Source organism: Eriocheir sinensis, chromosome 36, assembly GCF_024679095.1.
Source record: "Eriocheir sinensis breed Jianghai 21 chromosome 36, ASM2467909v1, whole genome shotgun sequence".
Taxonomy (NCBI): domain Eukaryota; kingdom Metazoa; phylum Arthropoda; class Malacostraca; order Decapoda; family Varunidae; genus Eriocheir; species Eriocheir sinensis.
This window is the reverse complement of record NC_066544.1, coordinates 15,421,196-15,442,652: the sequence shown is the minus strand read 5'-3', so window position 1 is coordinate 15,442,652 and position 21,457 is coordinate 15,421,196. Positions and strand designations below refer to the sequence as shown.

At 43.2% G+C, this 21,457-nt stretch overlaps 2 protein-coding genes across 6 annotated transcripts in view; both read right to left on the bottom strand.

The window, feature by feature from the left end:
• Positions 1 to 7,614, bottom strand: part of LOC127007907 (integumentary mucin C.1-like) — a 21,247-nt gene extending 13,633 nt beyond the window's left edge. For all 5 annotated transcript variants that reach the window (XM_050879384.1, XM_050879383.1, XM_050879387.1 and 2 more), the window contains exons 1-5: positions 7,447 to 7,614; positions 5,424 to 6,330; positions 3,221 to 3,329; positions 617 to 756; positions 51 to 152 (exon numbers count right to left, since the gene is read on the bottom strand). In XM_050879384.1, coding sequence (XP_050735341.1) covers positions 51 to 152; positions 617 to 756; positions 3,221 to 3,329; positions 5,424 to 5,897 — 825 coding nt within the window. In that variant the 5' untranslated portion in view covers positions 5,898 to 6,330; positions 7,447 to 7,614. The remainder of the gene's footprint in view (positions 1 to 50; positions 153 to 616; positions 757 to 3,220; positions 3,330 to 5,423; positions 6,331 to 7,446) is intronic.
• A 3,370-nt stretch (positions 7,615 to 10,984) lies between these two features.
• LOC127007906 (uncharacterized) lies at positions 10,985 to 18,624 on the bottom strand. Its single transcript, XM_050879382.1, has 9 exons — positions 18,472 to 18,624; positions 17,450 to 17,578; positions 16,607 to 17,246; positions 16,148 to 16,337; positions 14,963 to 15,072; positions 14,574 to 14,715; positions 13,668 to 13,839; positions 13,075 to 13,242; positions 10,985 to 12,695 (listed from the first exon to the last, which is right to left on the bottom strand). Exons 1-9 carry the CDS (start codon positions 18,502 to 18,504, stop codon positions 12,540 to 12,542), a joined length of 1,740 nt encoding a protein of 579 aa, XP_050735339.1. The 5' UTR covers positions 18,505 to 18,624; the 3' UTR covers positions 10,985 to 12,539.
• Positions 18,625 to 21,457: the final 2,833 nt, after the last annotated feature.

The window sequence follows — 21,457 nt, the reverse complement described above, 5'->3', positions numbered from 1 at the left end:
AAGAGAGACAGAAACAGAAACAGACAGATAGACAAACAGACAGTACTCACGGGTGTAGTGACGGGAGGGAGGGGGGGTCCTGTCGTCCCTTCCACCCTCAACTCCGCCGCCGCCCACACGCCCGATGCGCTGTGACGGACGCTCACGCGGAGCTGAGGCGTAACAATTACAGTTAACAATATATCAGTATTCCTTTTATTTCCCTTTTTTTTACCTCAATATCGATGGAGAAAGAGAAGTTAGCGTGTGTGTGTAACTGTCAAGCTTCTTGTATATATATGTATGCGAGCGTCTTTATCATATATGTTCTATCTCATTCCCTTTATTATTAATTTATCCATGGCATAGTTAGTAATATATCAGTTTTTATTTTATTTCCCTTTTTTTTACCTCAATATCGAAGGGGAATGAGGAGTTAGCGTGTGTGTCTCTGCCTAGCTATTTGTCTATATGTGTGTGTCGTTTTCTCATTTCTCATTTTATTTCTCATTTTTACCACAATATCGAAGGGGAATGAGAAGTTAGCGTGTGTGTGTGTATCTGTCTAGCTAATTGTCTTTAGATGTATGTGGGCGTATGTGTGTGTGTGTGTGTGTGTGTGTGTGTGTGTGTGTACCTTGAAGTCCCCCATGGCAGCGAGTTCAGGCAGCGTGAAGTTGTCGGTGCCCCAAGTGCCCTCCGCGTGCCCCGTCCCATCGCCCGGCACCGACTGGTTGAAGAGCGTCTCCACCTGTTCGCCGACGCCCACCACCTCACCTGCGACGAGGGAGAAAACATAAGAACACAAGTACATAAGGAGTCTGCAAGAGGCCGATGGGTCCATACCAGGCAGCTCCTGTGAACCTAGCCCCACCTAACCTAACTATACATGAATTTATCTAAGAACATAAGAACATAAGAACGTAAGGAGTCTGCAAGAGGCCAGTGCGTCCATACCAGACAGCTTCTGTGAACCTAACCCTACCTAACCTAACTATACATGAAGAAATTGTCTTGGTTAGTAGTAGTAGTAGTAGTAGTAGTAGTAGTGGTAGTAGTGGTGGTGGCAATAACTGTGGATGTAGTAGCAGTATTATTATTATTATTATTATTATTATTATTATTATTATTAGTAGTAGTAGTAGTAGTAGTAGTAGTAGTAGTAGTAGTAGTAGTAGTAGTAGTAGTAGTAGTAGTAGTAATCCTGACATAATATTAAGAAAAGTTAAATTAAATGTACTTCGGAAAACACAGACTAGAACAACAAACACACGAACACACAGAGCACAGGCAGAAACAACAACAACAACAACAACAACAACAACAACAACAACAACAACAACAACAACAACAACAACAACATCAGCAAATAACATCAAATTACGTATATACACATTCAATACAAATGATTAAAAAAAAATACATTCAATCGTTTAATATTTTCACTTTTATTAATAACTTTTGATAGTGATGGTTTTATCGGTGAAAGCCTAAAGCAATCGTTTCTAATCTCTCTCTCTCTCTCTCTCTCTCTCTCTCTCTCTCTCTCTCTCTCTCTCTCTCTCTCTCTCTCTCTGTCTGTGTGTGTGTGTGTGTGTGTGTGTGTGTGTGTGTGTGCCATCCATAACATAGCAATAAAGGGCAGGTGCGTAGAGGTAAATAGGAGGAGGAGGAGGAGGAGGAGGAGGAGGAGGAGGAGAGGGAGGAGGAGGAGGAGGAGGAGGTAAGGAGGACAGGTATGAGCGATTTATTAGTTTTCCCTCGTCTACCTGTACATTACGTGATATTGAAGGCGCCACTATCATCATCATCATCGTCACCATCATCACCATCACCATCATCCTTATTATCATTACAACTATTATTAAGAACGTAAGGAGTCTGCAAGAGGCCGGTTGGTCTATACAAGGCAGCTCCTGTGAACCTATAATCCCACCTTGCCTCACTATCCATGAATTTATCCAACCTCTTCTTGAGTGTATCTATGGTATTGGCATTAACAACATAACTGCCAAAGCTTGAGATGGTTTGGTACAGCTTGAGATGGTTTGGTACAGCTTGAGATGGTTTGGTACAGCTTGAGATGGTTTGGTACAGCTTGAGATGGTTTGGTACAGCTTGAGATGGTTTGGTACAGCTTGAGATGGTTTGGTACAGCTGGAGATGGTTTGGTACAGCTGGAGATGGTTTGGTACAGCTTGAGATGGTTTGGTACAGCTTGAGATGGTTTGGTACAGCTAGAGATGGTTTGGCACAGCTTGAGATGGTTTGGTACAGCTTGAGATGGTTTGGTACAGCTTGAGATGGTTTGGTACAGCTTGAGATGGTTTGGTACAGCTTGAGATGGTTTGGTACAGCTTGAGATGGTTTGGTACAGCTTGAGATGGTTTGGTACAGCTTGAGATGGTTTGGTACAGCTTGAGGTGGTTTGGTACAGCTGGAGATGGTTTGGTACAGCTGGAGATGGTTTGGTACAGCTTGAGATGGTATGGTACAGCTTGATATGGTATGGCACAGCTTGAGATGGTTTGGTACAGCTTGAGATGGTTTGGTACAGCTTGAGATGGTCTGGTACAGCTTGAGATGGTCTGGTACAGCTTGAGGGCACCACATACCCGTAAAGAGAAGGGAAACACCCCGCCCGTTCACCTCTTCCCATGCCTTTTCATCGGCCCCGCACTCTACCGCCGCCTCGTTCCCCTCCGCCGAGCTCTCCCAGCCTACCTTTCCTCCTTTACGAGACACTGACAATAAAACGAGTCGCCGGGAACGTCTTGAAGCACCGCGTAAAGGTACACACACACACACACACACACACACACACACACACACACACACACACGCTACTAATACCACGCCTACGACTATTACTATCTCTCTCTCTCTCTCTCTCTCTCTCTCTCTCTCTCTCTCTCTCTCTCAACCATCAAATGCCATCCTCTAATAGGACTAATTTGCCCACTAATTAGGACCAGGCATTTAGCTACGCATCTGTCTGTCTGTCTGTCTGTTTGATGCATGTTGTTTATCCGCTTATATGTGTGTGTGCGTAGGTGTGTGTGTGTGTGTGGGGGGGGGGGGGGCTTAATTTGTGTGTGTCGGGGGAGGGGGGGGGGATGAATGTATGTTTGGTTCTATGTATGTATTATGTATGTGAATAGTATATGGTTAAATCTGTCTATCTGTCTGTCTATCTATCTGTCTATCTATCTATCTTTCTACCTGTCTACCTCTTTCTCACCTGTCATATGCAGCTTGCCTCCATCGGCCTTCGCGTAGTAGGTGAGGGCGAAGGTGGCGTTGTGTAGGGTCGGGAACGTCTTCAGGAGGGTGCTGGGGATGGCTGAGGCCTGCAAAGGGGGAGAGAGGGAGAGGTGAATAGGTCTGCAAGGGGGAGAGAGTGAGGCAGAGGTTAACTTAAGGGGCCATCCTCTTAAACCTCTCTCCGCCCCGGCACACATTTGACGAGGCTTTCATAGGAGTTTTTGAGCATTTCCAGAGGTACTTTTATTGACCCTGGTGGTAGTTTGACCCTTCCTCTGTGCCGTGAATGTGGAAACCGCTCTTAAATACCCCGATTCATTCATTCATGGCCTTTTGAAATAGCTGATGTAAGATACGGAGGCCTCTAAAAGTACCAACCTAAAGCCAGCATTCTTAAAGTTATCTGCACCTCGGTTCGCCTGCTCGGAAAGACTCGTAGATGAAGTTGCTCGGGGATTTTCATGGACTTTTTTGTGATGCTGTCGATAGTTTCACACGACTTCTGCGCCTTGAACGGAGAGGGAAGGAGGAACATGTACGTGTGTGCAGGAGGAGGAAGGAGGGAAGGAGGAGGAGGACGAGGAGGTAAAGGGAGGGAGAAAGGAAGGTATAGGAGGAGAAGGACGAAGGGGAAGAAAAGGAGAACGAGAGGAAGGAGAATAAGTGAGATAGGGAGAGTAGATACAGGAGGAAGAGCAAGAGGAGGAAGATGAAGAGAACATAAACAAGAGGAAGAGAGGAACAGAAGGAAGAGGAGGAGGAGGATAAGGAGAGGAAAGAAAGAGGAAGGAAGGAGAAGTTAGAGGAGGAGGAAGAGGAAGAGAAAGACCAAAGAGAACGAGGGAAGACAAGGAAGATTTGGAAAAAGTGTGGAGAGAAAAAAAGAAAAAAGAGAGAAAGTTGAGAGAGAGAGAGAGAGAGAGAGAGAGAGAGAGAGAGAGAGAGAGAGAGAGAGAGAGAGAGAGAGAGAGAGAGAGAGAGAGAGAGAGAGAGAGAGAGAGAGAGAGAGAGAGAGAGAGAGAGAGAGAGAGAGAGAGAGAGAGAGAATTCCTATTTCCTGCCCATTAATGTCCAATGTAACCCATAAAAATATACCTCCTCCTCCTCCTCTTCCTCCTCTTCTACCTCCTCTTCCTCCTTCTCCTCCTCATCATCATCTTCCTCCTCCTCCCCCTCTTCCTCCTCCTTCTCCTCCTCCTCCTCCTTTTCCTCCTTCTCCTCCTCCTCTTCCTCTTCCTCCCTTTCCTTCTCAACATCTTATTAATCTTCCTCATCCCCTTGCATTTCTTTCCTTCTTCTCCTCCTCTTCCTCTTCCTCTTCTTCTCTTCCCTTTTATCTTTTCTCTCCTTCCTTCCTTCCTAGCTTCTTCCTCTTTCTCCTCTGCTTCTTCACCTCCTTATCTTGCATCCCCTTTTTCATTCCTCTTTCTCTCTCTCTCCCTTTCTCTTCTTTTCCATCTACTTCTCCTTCTTTCTCTCTTTCTTCCCTCCTTCCGTTTCCTTCCTCCCCTTCCTCCCTTCTTTACCTCTTCCTTTCATCTCCTTCTTCACTTCCTCTCATTCCCCTTTCCTTCTCTCTTTCTCTCTTCCTTCCTTTCTTCCTTCCACTTCCTCTCTCTCCCTCCCTCCCTCCCTCTACCCCCCACCTCCCTTCACCTGGGCTACCTGTCTTGCGTCATTAATGAGGGCACACCTGAGACCTACCTGGCTCCATGATTCACCTACAGACCCACTTACACACACACACACACACACACACACACACACATACACACACACACACATATATAGATACATACATGCATACAAAACACACGTCATGGTAAGGTTTGGTAAGGCTTGTCCGTATGAATAGCAACACACACACACACACACACACACACACACACACACACACACACACACACACACACACACACACACAGATGACTCATGGTGAGGCATTAAAGTAAGTTTTGATCTGCGCATCTGTGACACACTTGCTCTCTCTCTCTCTCTCTCTCTCTCTCTCTCTCTCTCTCTCTCTCTCTCTCTCTCTCTCTCTCTCTCTCTCTCTCTCTCTCTCTCTCTCTCTCTCTCTCTCTCTCTCTCTCTCTCTCTCTCTCTCTCTCTCTCTCTCTCTCATCTCTTCTCTCTCTCTCCTCTTTCCAAACTTCCATCACCACCACCACCACCAATACCTGGCAAATGAACACGCCCTGGTCCTCTCCATCGGTCACCAGGGGCAAGGGTCGCTGGTCTTCCGCAAGCTTCGAGAGGTCGTACTTCGCCCACGACCCCATGAAGTCCCATTTGTTCATGCCGTCCACAAACTTGGTCACATCGGAGAAATCTTCGTACTCAGTTTCGTTCAAGAGTATCTCTCCTGACTCTGTGGTTACTTCGCTTTCGTTGACGGGAGGGGCAGAGGTGGTTGGTTCTGGGGTGTCATCTGCAGTTACGAGTTTGATAGGGCTGAAGGGAGTGTTGAGGAGCAGGGCGATGAAGATGAATGGGAAGATGAGGCTGTTGGCGGTGATGATGTTGGTGGAGATGGTGGTGGTGTTGGTGGTGGTGTTGGTGGTGTTGATGATGGGCGTTGTTTCTCGTCTTCCTGTTCCTCCTCCTCCTCCTCCTCCTCTTCCCTGGTTACTTCTTATTCTTATTGTTTCCATTTTGCTTCCTCTTCCTCTTCTTCTTCTTCCTGTTGCTGGTTCGAATTCTCCTTTTTTTTCTTCTTTGTTTTTTTTTCTCTTCCTTTCTCTCTTTCTTTATTCTTTGTTCTGTTTATTTTTTAGTTTCTTATTAATGGATGTTATTTTTCTCTTTCTTTCTTTCTGCTATTCCTCTTTTTCTTCTCCTTTTCCTTCCTTTGGTTAATCTTTTCTTTCTCCCTTTTTATCTATTTATTTATTTTCTTTCCGTCTGTCTTTTTTTTTTTTTTGCTATATTATTTTCTTCACCTAATTATAGTTCACCTTCATCACCTTTACTAATTAATTTCCTCAGGTGTGATTTTCCAGGTAAGTTCAAACACTATTTTCACCTTCCTTCCTTCCTTTCCTTCCTCTCCTCTCCTCTCCTTCACCTCCCCTTTCAATCTATTTCCTGCAAGAGGCAAACAGTAAGACATTGGAGTATGTAAATGCATGTATGTATGTATGTATGTATGTGGGTATGTATGTATGTATGTATGTATGTATGTGTGTATGGGAACTGAGAGACGAGAGAAAACACACACACATACATACACAAACACACACACAAACACACAAACACACATACAGAGAGAGAGAGAGAGAGAGAGAGAGAGAGAGAGAGAGAGAGAGAGCAAGCAGGCAATGGGTTTTCCTGTTTGCATTTCACTCCGTTGAGATTGTCCATTTCGCTCAATCATTTGGAGAGCAATGTAGAAAAAAGTTATATATACACAAAACGAAGAACAGACTGACAGATAGATAGATAAATAGATAGATATATAGATAGATAGACAGATAGATAGATAGAGAGAAAGAGAGAGAGAGATACTGTGGAGTAATATTTATTTTAATCTAGTATGACCAAACAATCTCTCTCTCTCTCTCTCTCTCTGGTTCCATCACATGAGTCAACTTTCAACACACAATTTTAATAGTTTTCCTCATTTATTATTTATTTTACTTTATTTAATTTCGATTTTAATTTTTTTTATTCTTTTTTTTATTATTACGACATTTTTGCGTTATCAATATTTTTTTCTTTTTTTTTTCTGAACACAGCATCGTATATATTTTTTTCTCTCTCTCTCTCTCTTTTGCTCTCTTTATTATTATTTCCTTTCTTTTCTACCCTGGTCTTTCTTTTTTCTCTCTCTCTCGTTCTCTTTCTCTACACACAACAACATATTAGAATTTCTCTCTTTCTTTTTTTTTCCATTATCATCATTTCCTTTCTCTTTTCCACCCTGTTATTTTTTTCTCTCTCCTTTCCTCTTTACATTTTCTTTCTCTTTTTTTCCCTTTTCTCTTTATTTTCAGCCACAGAATACTTCCTCTCTCTCTCTTTTCAATGTTTATATCAACCTTTTATTTTTTCTTTATTTCTCTCTTTCTGTCTACACCGGAACGTATATTATAATCTCTTTCCTTCTTTTCTTTCTCTCTTATTTCTTTATCTTTTCTTTCGTCACAAAATACGACCACTTTCTTTCTCCTTTCTCTTCCTCTCTCTCTTTCTCTATCTCACTTTTATATCTATACACGTAGTGGCGGAAACTCTGCTCTCTCTCTCTCTCTCTTTCTCTTTTTTTTGTTGTTTTCCACGTAAAAGAGAGTGAGTGAGTGAGTGTGTGTGTGTTAGACAAGGCTGGATCTGTGACTGTGAGTGAGTGTGTGTGTGTGTGTGTGTGTGTGTCTCCCTCACCCCCTGTTTCTCCCTCCCTCTCCCTCTCCCTCTCGAACATACACATCTGCTCTCCCTTCTCCCTCCCCTTCCACCTCCTCCTTCTCTTCCTCCCTCCTTCCCCCTCTCTCTTCACCCCCTATTTCTAACTCTTTTCAAACCCTTTTCTGATGCAACCTATTCAGCATTCAACTCTTCTCTTATGTCTTCGAATCTCTACCTCTTCTTTTTTTTCTCCTTTTCTCTAACCTCTTTTCTCCTTTTCTATCTCTCGTCGACCTATTTTATTCTTATTTTGACCATCCTTTCTCTCTCTCTCTCTCTCTCTCTCTCTCTCTCTCTCTCTCTCTCTCTCTCTCTCTCTCTCTCTCTCTCTCTCTCTCTCTCTCTCATCACCCGCACAACCCACATCTGGCCCCGCATACACACACACACACACACACACACACCTTCGCTCCACAGATGTGAGGAACACCTGCTGAATCTCTCCCTCCCTCCTCCACCTCTTCCTCCTCTTCTTCTTCCCCCTCTTCCTCCTCCTCTTCTTCTTCTTTCTGATGTTCACTCAAGGTCTTTCGCCGCCTATCAAGCACCGGTTCCTTTACGTCTAAATATATTCTTTTTTTTTTTATTTCCTTCCTTTCTTTATTTCTTTTTTCAACTCCCTTCCTTCCTTTGCGTCCTTCCTCCCTTCCAAACACTACATTTCCTTCATCTCATTACACTCCCTTCCTTCCTTTACGCCCTTCCTTCCTTCCAAGCACCATTTCTTTCATCTCATTACACTCCCTTCCTTCCTTTACGCCCTTCCTTCCTTCCAAGCACCATTTCCTTCATCTCATTACACTCCCTTCCTTCCTTTACTCCCTTCCTCCCTTCCAAACACTACATTTCCTTCATCTCATTACACTCCCTTCCTTCCTCCCTTCCAAGCACAATTTCCTTCACCTCTTTACACTCCCTTCCTTCCTTCCTTTACGCCCTTCCTCCCTTCCAAGCACTATTTCCTTTGTCTCATTACACTCCCTTCCTTCGTTTCTTTCTTCGTCTTACTTCTATACTTCCTCCCTTTACTCCCTTCTTTCCCTCCTTCCTTTACGCCCTACCTCCCTTCCAAGCACTATTTCCTTCATCACGTTACACTCCCTTCCTTCCTTCCTTCCTTCATAAGATAAACTGCAATATCGCCGCCGTGAAAGATATCGATATGTACGCCGCCGAGAGCCGGGAATCGAACCGGAGCATTCATAATAGACGACACTCTGCCCGGGGCTTTTGGGACGGTGACCTTTTATCTTTTTTTTTCATTACAGCAAAGGAGACGGCTCATGGGTAACAAAAAGAGTGCAGAGAGAAAAAAAAAGCCCGCTACTCACCGTTCCCATAATAGACAATAGTAAAGAGTGCCCAAAAGAGGTCAGTTTCGGGTGGGCCTGTTGGTACGCTGCCTAGACTTCTCCTCTGAGGGCCCGGGTTCGATTCGCGGCCTCCCTTCCTTCATTCCCACGTTTAGTTAATTGATACTTCCTTCTTTCGTTGATTAGTTCATTTTATTGTTTTTTTTTATTTATTTTGTTAGTAGTTTTAGTAGTATATAGGCTCTCTCTCTCTCTCTCTCTCTCTCTCTCTCTCTCTCTCTCTCTCTCTCTCTCTCTCTCTCTCTCTCTCTCTCTCTCTCTCTCTCTCTAATTGCCTATCTATCTATCTATCTAAACAACAAATCATTTAACACTTTCAAGTCAAAAATAAACAAAACACGAAAACGAAAAATAAACAAATAAAAAAACGAAAGGACGAAAAATAACAAAAAAAAAACAAGCAAACAAAAAAAAACACTAAGCTTGCGAGTATCGGAACACACACATAAGCCTCTTAGTGTGTGTGTGTGTGTGTGTGTGTGTGTGTGTGTGTGTGTGTGTGTGTGTTTGAAATGAGAGAGAGAGAGAGAGAGAGAGAGAGAGAGAGGGAGGAAATAATTTGTGACCCATATAACAAGTCCTCTCTTCTCCTCCTCCTCCTCCTCCTCTTCTTCCTCTTCCTCTTCCAGATGTGTGTGTGTGTGCTTCATGAATAACCGATAGGTTGCCACATTGCGGGATGATTGCACAAGAGAGAGAGAGAGAGAGAGAGAGAGAGAGAGAGAGAGAGAGAGAGAGAGAGAGAGAGAGAGAGAGAGAGAGATAACCTACACCCACCCACCTACACACACACACACACACACATGCACAGAGATAAAAAATAAGATAGCAAAAGAGTAAAGACAGAGACGGTTAAGGAGGAGGAAAAGAAAATACCGTAATAATATGAAATTAGTAAAGATATGATAGAGAGAGAGAGAGAGAGAGAGAGAGAGAGAGAGAGAGAGAGAGAGAGAGAGAGAGAGAGAGAGAGAGAGAGAGAGAGAGAGAGAGAGAGAGAGAGAGAGAGAGAGGTAAGAAAAAGAAGTGGTGGTATTGTGGCAAAAAAAGAATACACTATAGATGCTCATGACCTCAGCGTTCATCTCTGTCACATTAGCCCTTGAGCTTGGGATAGGTAAGACACAGGGTTAGTGGGAGCGGCGAGTAGCGGGCTTTTTTTGCACTCTTTTTGTTGCCCTTAAGCCGTGTCCTCTGATGTAAAATAAATAAAAAATAAATAAAAATAAATAAAAAAGTTACCACAGTTTATCTTCCCCAGGTACCCATTTATCGACCAGCAGGAAAGGGACGATGAACTGGATGATCTGCACTTAGACTACCCAGGCCGAGACTCAACCCCAGGCCCAAGGATTCGTAGCTAGGCACGCTAACCACCGCACCACAAATAAAATAAATAACACTTCATGCTTATACAAAAACTTAGGCACAGGTATTTCATTGTTCGTTAACCTGTCAAAGCGAGACCCAGACTTCCTTTCCACGTCCTCATGTCCACCTGTCATTCGAGAACTCGTTAATCATCTCGAGCACGAACAAGGTAGAAAAGAGAGAAGGAAATAGGAAGAGTTAACCCCTTGACTACAAGAAGACATCACCAAGCTACAGGGATGGAACAAAAAGTGGCTGCTACAATTCAATAAAGAAGAATGTAAAGTCATGCACACCAATACCACATGGGAAACACTCCACTATCCACCACAGAGGCAGAGAAGGACCTGAGAGTATATGTTACCAGGCTACGGTACCAGTGAAGGTGAAATCCATGCCAATCGCAGCGGACAGGTTAATTATCTCCAGCACGACCCAGGTGGAAAACAATGCATGGTTAGGAAGGTAAGAAGGAAAGAGAAGGTCATAGGAAGAGTTTAGAATTACCAGGAAAAGGGAGTGGAAAAGGAAGTTTGTTTTTCTTCCATACGATCACACAAGTTACACGACACTGGACACAAAAAGACGAGATATAGGTATAGTTTTTAATGTACTTATGATTATGTTATCCGCAGTGCACACCTACCTGCATCCACCTTCCCTACACTGCCCGAAAGAGTCATGAAAAGGGGTGAGATATGTCCACTGGTTTTAATGTACAAGGGTAAAATATTTTCTCAACACCAAACCTATCTCTTCCTTATCTTCTAATCTCTCCTCACCTCCTATATGAATGCCATGATACAACTACTACTACTACTGCTTCTACTACTACTACAACTACTGCTACCACTGTCACAAGAGTTAAAAAATCCTTAATGAACATTCTCACTGTCTTCCTTTAGCACCAATTAGTCTCATTTTTTGCATCACTAAGTTAACGCAATGCCATGTGTGTGAAGGAGCTCATTCACGACTCTCGGAAATCATCCACACACTCACTCACTCTTCCTCTCTCTTTCTCTCATACATTCACACACGCATTTTAGTATACAATGAACTCAAAAACCTCCTTCCTGTTATCTAAATACCTGAAAACATCATATGAACACATTCTCCGAAGCACAAAGAGGATAAATATTAAGTAATGCTAGGCAAACTGAGAAGGGGATGAGTGTATGAAAAACTTAATGCATCACGGACAAATGAAGGAGTGTGTGTGTGAGTATGGAGAGCCTGATCATACAATATACTCGTTGAAAATAAATAAACTGTAAGGAGCAAAGGGGAATTATTAGCATAGAAGTGGGGTCCTAATTTCTAGCCTGAGCCAATTTTTTGTTCCCTTATCCCCAAAACAGACGACAATACTGCTTCTTCTTCTTCCTCTTCCATTCCCTTCCCTTCCTGTCTTCCTCTTCTTCTTCCCTTCTTTCCTTTCCCTCCTAACCTCCTCTTCTTTTTCCCTTCCCTTTCCTTCCTTTATCTTACAATCTAATTTCTTGTTCTTTTTTGTAACCAGTGCAGATAATATCTCTTCCATTCCCTTTCCTGCCTATCTTTTCATCTCCTCTTCAATTACCTTTCCTCCCGAACTCTATTTTCCCTATCCTTTCCTTCCTACCAACTGCCAATATCTTTCCCTTTCCTCCATTTCCCTTTTCCCTATCCTTTCCTTCCTACACATAGCCAATATTTCCTCATTTCCCTTTCCTTACACCTCCCTCTTCCATTCCCTTTCCTTCCCATAGCCAATAAATTTCCCTCTCCTCTCCATTTCCCTTTCCTAACACCTTTTTTCCTTCCCTTTCCTTCCTACCCAAAGCCAATGTCTTCCTTTCCCTTTCCTTCCTATCCACAGCCAACACCTCTTCCCTTCCCTTCCCTTCCTTCCTTCACCTCACTACCCATATACACTACTTGCCCTATATAGAACAGCCTGTATATCACAAAGAGGCCTATACAGTTAACATCCTCTATACACACCCCTATACAGCCCTGGCCTCTATGTATGTATCTCCAATTTATTTATTCTTGAGTCTGTGCACATGACTAATATATACATCTAAGTGTGTGTGTGTGTGTGTGTGTGTGTGTGCGCGTGAGGGAGATACAGTATAGGCACCTTTGGAGTGGAGGTGCCAGTGGTTAGGTAAAGAACATTGGCACTCTAGATTCCGGTTCTCCGTGACCTCCGTTTGTCGCCACTCCACCGCCACTACCACCACCTCCTCCGCCACCACTGCCACTGCCACTGCCGCTACCACCACCACCGCCGCCGCCGCCGCCTTCCTCGGTCTCCATCTACAAGACAACAAAAAATTAGGAGTGGTAGAAATAGGCAAATCTTCTCCCTTGCTATTTTGATTCACCTTTTTCCTTCAAACAGAAATAGATCAACACCATTTGTTAATTTGTTCCTTTATGTTTGTTAACCTCAGCAATTTAGGATATTTTTTACCCTAGAAAATTATAGTGTTTGAACTTGTCTATCTCCACCTGATCTATCTCTTACAATGATACTACTACTACTACTACTACTAATAATAATAATAATAATAATAATAATAATAATAATAATAGACTTCTTTCTTAGGTCTTTATAGGGTCTCAGGTCTTCCTTGGATCTCCCTTAGGTATTGAGTCTTTTATAATACAGTCGCCCTTAACTCCATACCCTTACCTGTGTAGAGGGGCCGCAGGTGGTATGCAGGGGCAGCGGCAGGAAGGGCGAGGGCTCGGGGTAGAGGGCGTCGTGCATGGCGTACCTCCACGTCCAGCGCCTCGCCACGCGCTCGAACTGCTTCTTGTTGGACTCGTAGAGAAGCCCGATCTCAGGCTCCATGCACACCTGAACGAGGGGGAGGTTGTTACTGCTTTTTCCCTTTTTTTTATTTTTTCTTCTATTTACTTTCTTTTTAGTTACTTTTTCTTTTCTTTTGTTGTTTCTTTTTACTTTGTCTTTCCATTTACTTTTCTTTTCTTTCATTTTTTCTTTTTATTATATTTTTTGTTCCTTTTTTCTTGTTTTACTCTTAAAAAAAAATTATTTTGTATTTTTTCGTTTACTTTTCTCTTAATTTTTCTATTACTAATTTTTTTCTTTCATTCCTTTCTTATTTTTTTATTTAGTTTCCTTCATTTTTTCTTTCATTTACTTATATTCTACTTTTTATGGCCTTTTTTTTACCAAAGGAAGCAGTTTAAAGCAAAAAAAAAATTATATCAAAACACACACACACACACACACACACCATCACCCCCCCCTATACCCACCTTAGTGTAGGGGTCAGTGAGCAGCGACTGTATGGAGATGAGAACCTTGGAGATGGTGAGCGCCAGGGACCAGTTGTGTTGGATGGAGTCAATGCCGATGTCTCCGTGGCGCGACACATTGGGGTGGAAGATCTTGGTGATGAAGCACACGATGGGGGGACACAGAGGGTAGCTGGAGGAAGGGGAATCATTGAGGAAGGAGAAAAATGTTTGAGGTATGATGGTTGTAGAATAGGAGGAGGATTCATTGGGAAGAAGATAAAGTTATGGGCATATGTCAAGGATGTGAAAAGGGGAATTGCTGATGAAGGAGAGAGCTCTTTGAGGTATAATGGTGGGTATAGAGGAGCGTTGCAGGAGAAGAAGGGGAGGAGGATACAATGGGCAGAAGGTAATGTAATGGGAGATGAGAAAAATTAATGATTGATAGGATGAAACAATGGATAAGGAAAATAAAAGACAGCGATGGGGGGCAGAGAGGGTAGCTGAAGGAAGGGGAATCATTGAGGAAGGAGAAAGATGTTTAAGGTATAAAAGCTAGATAAGAAAATGAATGATGGATGTGATGAAACAATGGATAAGGAAAATAAAAGCCATCCAGTATTAATGTGTTGATCTGTTGGAAATGGCAACTCTTAATGGAAGAAGATATGGCCTAGGTTTTGCATCACAGAACCTGATTTAACTGCATCACAAGGACCTGATTAAAGGCAGTACCACCATCAATACTCAAGGTGGAGAACATACTTAAATAACTTCCACCATCAGTAACATTATCTTGCATTAGAAGAGCATATTCACCTACTTACTTGCTAACTCACTCCCCTATCTATCTATCATCCCTCTCTCTAGCCTTCTAGCTATATATCTATCACTCTATCTGCCTAACGAGCCCTGGTTAACCACCTGTGAGGAATCTGTATGTAGAGGAAGAAGGTGCCCCCCTCGTAAGGCGAACCAGCGGGGCCGCGGATGGACGCCTGCCAGTGCACCGACGACTTGTCCAGCGGGCACGCCTGGATACCCTCCGGGGGGTCGGACCGCAGCGCTGGGGTAGGGGAGAGTGAGAGAGAGGGTGAGGCATGAGGTGGAAAGGGGTTGTGGCGTGCCTTTTTCTATTCTCTTCCTTTTTTCCTTTGAGCTGCTTCCTTTCCCATAAAAATATAGATCATACACAGAAAACAAAGCACGGAAAACCCTACTCCCACATAGCAACATAAGAGGTACCAGAATGTCAGACCTTGCATAAAGAATATAAAATAAAGTAATCATGAGTGCGTGTGTGCGAGTCTTACTTCTGAGTTCGTTGCGCAAGCGGTTTCTCCTCCAAGAGTTCTCGTTGTTGAGGGGCTGAGTGAGCAGAGACATCTTATGGAGGCACATGTAGCAGGGCGCACTCTCTGTCCTGTGGGTGGAAGGGAGATGGAAAGACGAGTTAGAAAGGATGGTGAGGGTAAAATGCATACCAACCAATGTTTCCAGATTGTCGTACTCTGCCTATTATGTTTGCCGATTTCCGACCCAAAAACTGCTTTCATCACCCAAATAACTGCCTTCATATATGATTATCGTTTATATGGTTAATTATTGGTGTTTCTTGGCAACAATTATGGGCCAGAAACCAGTAAATACGCGGCTCTGATTACGACACTCTGGCAACGGTGATACCAACATCCACCTTCACATACTCTTACATACACACAATAACACCACATTACAGTTGTCCCTCAAATTGTACGGTTTCGGTTTTATACGGATTGTCATGGAAGATCTTTTAGGATTTTAAAATTTCCTGCTCACTGGGATATTTAAAAATCCTTAAAAATCTTCTTAGAAAATCCACATCAAATCAAAACCGAAGTATAGGAAACCATACTATTTGAGGGACGGCTGTATCAACTGGCTACACACTCACACACACCTCCCAGCATCTTTTCCTCATTAATCACCTCTTGTTAGTACTATCATTGTCATTACCATTAAACTATCAACCTATAGTACGCCACCCTGTCCACACCTCTGCTTCATTTCACTCACAGCAGCCTCTTCACAAAGGTACACAAGGATGGACTACACTCATAATGGGACACAAGAATATAAGACTACCATTTAAACCTCTGAACTCATAAGACTATAAATCACACAAAACTATAAATGACATGACACTAAACCATTTCCGCATTAGAACTCGTACAACTAAAGATTACAAAATAGTATAAATAACATGACAGTAAATTACTTGAACCTTAGAACTCATAAAACTATAGATCACGAAAAAAACATTAACTCCCATTAAAAAACTACAAATCCCATGAAAAAAATATAACTCCCATGAAAAAACTATAAATCCCATGAAAAAACTATAAATCCCATGAAAAAACTATAAATCCCATGAAAAAACTATAACTCCCATGAAAAAACTATAAATCCCATGAGAAAAATATAAATCCCACGAAAAGAACACCATTGCCTCGACTCACAGTTTGGTGTAGACGCGCTGCCAGGGCACCTCCTTGTACAGGTTGGAGAAGAGCGGCCACCGTCGGCTGGTGTAGAGGCGCCACTGGTCCTCCGGCACGTAGCGGCGCACCAGCTGGCTCCACCGCCTGCACACCTGGCCCACCGCCCACAGCGTCATGTCGTCCAGGAAGTTGAACACGAGCATCCACACTAGGACAAGAGAGAGAGGTTTTGTGTTATTTTGTACCATCGTTTATAAAGGGGTAAGTTAGCAATACATGGTAGGAGTTTTTTTACTTCTTTTGTCATTTTCCAGGAAGTTAAACTCCAACATCGACACTGGGACAAGGGAGAGAGAGGTTTTGTATTATATGGGATGTCTTTTGAAGGGAGAAAGGAGCCTACATTACACACATCCTATACAATACTCACCCAACACAACACCCCACCTATCCAACGCAACACCCAACAACACTTACCTTCCGGGGGCATGCGGTGAATCAGTGTGGGGTCCAGATTCTCGCTTGGCCTTGGACTCGTCAGCCTCGCGATCTGTTCCTGTAGCGCCGGCTGGACAGGCTGGACCATGACACGACTCTCGCTCCCCCTCACCGTGGGCACCCGAGCCTTGGCCATCCTCATATTTCCCCCAGGGCCTCCCACGTTATTCTCCCTCACCCCAGCAGCCCCCCTCCCACACCCCTCATGACCCCCCAACATCATCCCATTCCCTGGTGAGGCGCTTCCCCCCCCACCGCCACCACTACCACCAGCACCACCACCAGCGCCTCCACACATGCCCCCAAGATTCAGTCCCACACCGTTGGCACCCCCCGGAATCTCCATACCCACGACCATGTCCATGCCGCCCCCAGACACCCCTTCCCCTACTCCCCCACTGCTGTTTCCACCCCTAGCGTCACCCCCGGCCTCCCCTGTCTCCATGTAGTCAAAGTCTTCGTGGTCCATCGCTGCGGCTACAGCCTGGTACGCCTTTGGGTCTATGGTGTGCTGGGGGAAGGCCTGGGGGGCAGCCTCAGGGGGAAGTTGCTCCTGGGTCTGGTAGTAGTCCCCCGGTTCCCTTGGTTCTTCATTTCCCGAGTCCCCGTCATCTGTCTCCTGGGGAAAGGACAAAGTGATGAGCGGTGAATTTTAACATGAGAAAACATTAAAAACACAAGCTGAAAAACTACAAATAAAATCAATAGGAAAATTTATGGAATATGATAATGCATATCAACTCGAGAAAAAAAAAAAGACATTGAAAAAACTCCACCCCTACATATAAACACACATCCACACCCACACACACTAGGTCGCACCTCATGGTAAGGCCGCACGAGGGCTGGCTTGGAGGGGTCATCAGGGTACAGGAACACATGACAGGTGGCACACAGCGGCTGGCAGAAGTTTGGGCCATAGTAACCGTTGCACTGGAAGCAAGCCTTGTGCTGCGGGAGAGAAGGAGGAGGGCGTTAGTAATCTGTAACCTATTCACATTTTTCCTCTTCTTTTTTGTTTATGGCCCATCTCCTATTCTTGGGGTTGGACTTGCAATGATCCTCCTCCATCTTGCTCGGTCCAGTGCTAATCCTTCCTCTATTTCTAACACTTCCAGGTCTTGTTGTTCTCCTTGGTAACCTATTCGCATGTAATTCATGACCTATTTTTATCAGTAATTTGTATCCTGTTCATCTGTGATTTGCAACCTATCTATCTCTATTTCTGCTTTTTCTTCTCATTTATTGTCCTTATTTTCCTTAACGGGGTTGCTCCAAATGGTTTGAGGACATGGACTCAAGAACTGCAAGAACAATGACAAGATTCTCTCTCCACGGAATGATATAAGACAGTATGATAGACATATATAATAGACAATGGATTAAAAACATGACCCTAAGCCCCAAAACGTTTTAGGATATGGACTCAAGAACTGCAAGAACAATGACAGATTCTCCCTCCACGGAATAATATAAGACAGTATGATAGACACATTAGACAGAGATAATAGACAATGATATGAGACACAATAATACAATAGACAATGATAGATTCTCTCTCCATGGAATGATATAAAACAGCATAATACGGATGATAGACTACGATAGACACATTAGACAGAGATAAGACAATGGTATGGGAGATAATACAACAAAGACAAAGACAGCTTCTCTCTCCACGTAATGATGTAAAACAAGAAGACAGAGAATAACAATGATAAGAAACGATAACACAGTAAACAATGCTAGATGGCCGAGTCAGGTGGAGAACAATGATATATTCCTTTATCACCCTTAAGTATTCCCCTTTTGCCTCCCTCCCTAAGTCTTCCACACTGACTTACTGAGTGTGTGAAGTCCTCAGTGAACTCAGCCATCACCAAATAAGAAGAAACGCATCAGCAAACTCCCTCTTCTTCCCCTTCTTCTTCTTCTTTCTTCCTTCAGCCACGCCAAGTGTTGCCACCACAAAGTTCACACCTTGGTAGCCATTCACTCCTATATATCTCCTCCCTCCTATATTTGTTTCTCATACGGCCTATTTTCCGATTTTTAAGAAGTAATATGCTAAGATAGAACTGTACTACTCATATCATACTCTTGTTTCAGTGCAGATGTTCAAGGGATTGCAATATTTTATTTATCCAGTGAAATATCAAGCAATATATAAAAGAAAGTAAGAAGAGTTAATTGATGAAGACTTTGGAAAAAGACTAAGTGAAAAATATAAAGGGAACAGGAAATCATATTGAAAGAAATGCAGAAAATATCTCCTCAAGTAAAATAAATGAGGTTATGGATGAGAATGGAAAGATGTTGAAAGACGGGGAAGCTGTGAAAGAAAGATGGAGAGAATATTTCAAAAACTTAATGAATTTTGAGGGTGGACGTCCAGCAGCTGTAACACCAGCAGTTTTGAGTAGACTCAGTAGAGGTAGATCGAGGAGGAGTATATATAAAGAAAGAAGTATAACATATGAAGAAGTAAATCAGGCAATAAAAAGATTAAAAAATGTAAAGGCACCATTGTCCCAGTTTACAAGGGGAAGGGCAGGAGAGGGGAATGTGGGAGCTATAGAGGTATAAGTCTCCTGAGTATGCCCGGAAAGCTATATGGAAAAGTCATAATAGATCGAGAGGGTGCAAAGAATTACAGAAGAGAAAATCAGTGAAGAGCAAGGAGGCTTCAGGAAAGGAAGGGGATGTGTGGATCAGATATTTGCCTTCAGGATGGTAGTAGAAAAAATAATAGCAAAAGGAAAGAAACTATACGCTGCCTTCATGGATTTAGAAAAAGCATATGACAGAGTCGATTGGATTGCATTGTGGGATGTTTTAAAGATATGGTGTGGGAGAAAAACTGCTTAGTGCAATAAAGTCTTTCTATGAGGATGCATCTGCATGTGTCAAAATTACTGGAGAAACAAGTGAACATTTTGAGATAAAAGTGGGCTTAAGACAATAATTAAGGGTGCGTCATGTCACCATGGTTATTCAATATTTATATGGATGGTGTCATTAGAGAAATTAAGGGCAAAGTTCGAGAAGTTGGAGTAAGACTGTTCGATGAGGGAAGTAAGTGGGTACTGAATTCGATACTGTTTGCTGATGACACGGTGCTCATTGCTGAAAATGAAAGTGACCTACAAAATTTGGTCAGTGTTTTTGATAGTGTGGCCGAACTGGTAGCGTACTGGGCTCACATTCACCGCGTGATGGACGACGCGGGTTCGAATCCTCACGCTACCACTCGGATTTTTCAGTCACCGCCGAGTGGCTTAAAACTACCCACATGCTGTCCTGAAGACCACCCATCAACCCGGAAAGCCGTCCAAGCGAATCAAGAACGAGTTCCGGGGGGCAGCATGAGCCAATGCAAGATGGCGCCACTATAAACACTCGCCTGCGCCAGAACGGGCTGGGCCGACCATCAGGCCCCACCTGGAAGAAGCCTTGGGCCGACCATCAGGCCCCACCAGGAAGATGCCTACCGGCGCAACAGGCAAACGACGTAAAAAAAAAAAAAAAAAAAGTGAAACGTGGGCCTGGAATGAAAGTCAGCAGAGATCTAGAGTGCAGGCAGTGGAAATGAGTTATTTGAGGAGTGCTTGTGGTGTGAGTAGAATGGATGGAATGAGTAATGAAAGTGTGTACGAGCATTTTGGAATGTGTCACAGGGGTGAAGGGAAGAAGTGTGGAGTGGTGGAAGAAGTGAAGCGACAGACCTTAAAGTGGTTTGGCCACATGGAGCGAATGGAGGAGAGTAAGATGACCAGAAGGGTGTATGTGAGTGAGATAGAGGGAGGGAATGCTATAAAGGCCTAGGACGACCTCCAGTGAAATGGAGGGATAGGGTGCAAGAGTACGTTAGGGAGAGGGGGGAAAGATCTTTGAGAAACTTTGAGCAGGCAAGGAGGGAGTGTCTGGATAGAGAAAGTTGGAAGCTCTTCTGCCGTGGCCATCCCCTGCATGGTGGGAGCTCCTAGGAGCAGGCGTCGATGAAATGATGATGATGATGATGAATATCAAGTTCATAAGCATCTGGTAACACTGACTCACCCACAACAAAACGTATCATCATAAAATTAATAATGACATACGTATATCGGTATTATTTAGTCACCACTCTTAAAAGTCGTCAAAAATAAAAAGGAAATGGTTGCACCTCAAAAGTTTCCTCGTTATAATAATTTTCCATGCACACACAACATAGCCCAACTTTTGCACTGCACGGTTACATATATATGGGATGTATTAAAAGACATTTCGCCGCCTGAGAACACATATTTGACAAGGCTTTCGTAGGAGTTATGGGCATTTCCAGCGGTAGTTTTATGACCCTGGTTGTAGTTTGACCCTTCTTCTGTGTCCTGAGCCAAAAAAGACACTCATTACCAGATTGATCTCCCCTTTGACCTTTAGAAATAGCTGATGTGACAAGCAAAAGTGTCAATTGTAATACCAACCATAAATATTACTCTATAACTACTTCAATAAATGTACGGTAGACTATATAGCAAGTGATGATTAATGAGTTATTTCTTCCCGTGTTTTAGATATAGGCTATTGATAAACCAGTGAAAGTAACCGAGAGAAAATGAAAGACAACTAATAAAAAGGAATTACAGAACACATAAAGCAAAATAAAGCTAAAAAGAGGAAAAACAGGGGGAGAAGAGGTCAAAAAATAAGATGGTTTGTAAGCCACAGAGCAAAGTAAGGCTAATATAAGAGCAGAAAATAAAGGAAAAGACGATGATAAGAGCAGAAAAATAGGGTGGAAAGGACAAATGAATGATAAATAAAGCATAGTAGGAAAAAAAGTAAGGA

Bases quoted from the DNA above. Each gene is read 5' to 3' on its own strand.
- LOC127007906 (XM_050879382.1), bottom strand. From the start codon at position 18,504: ATGGCTGAGTTCACTGAGGACTTCACACACTCA. The intron at 17,579-18,471 runs GTAAGTCAGTGT...TCTCTCCCGCAG, and splicing joins CTGAGGACTTCACACACTCA to CACAAGGCTTGCTTCCAGTG. The intron at 17,247-17,449 runs GTGCGACCTAGT...TCCTTTCCCCAG, and splicing joins TCGTGCGGCCTTACCATGAG to GAGACAGATGACGGGGACTC.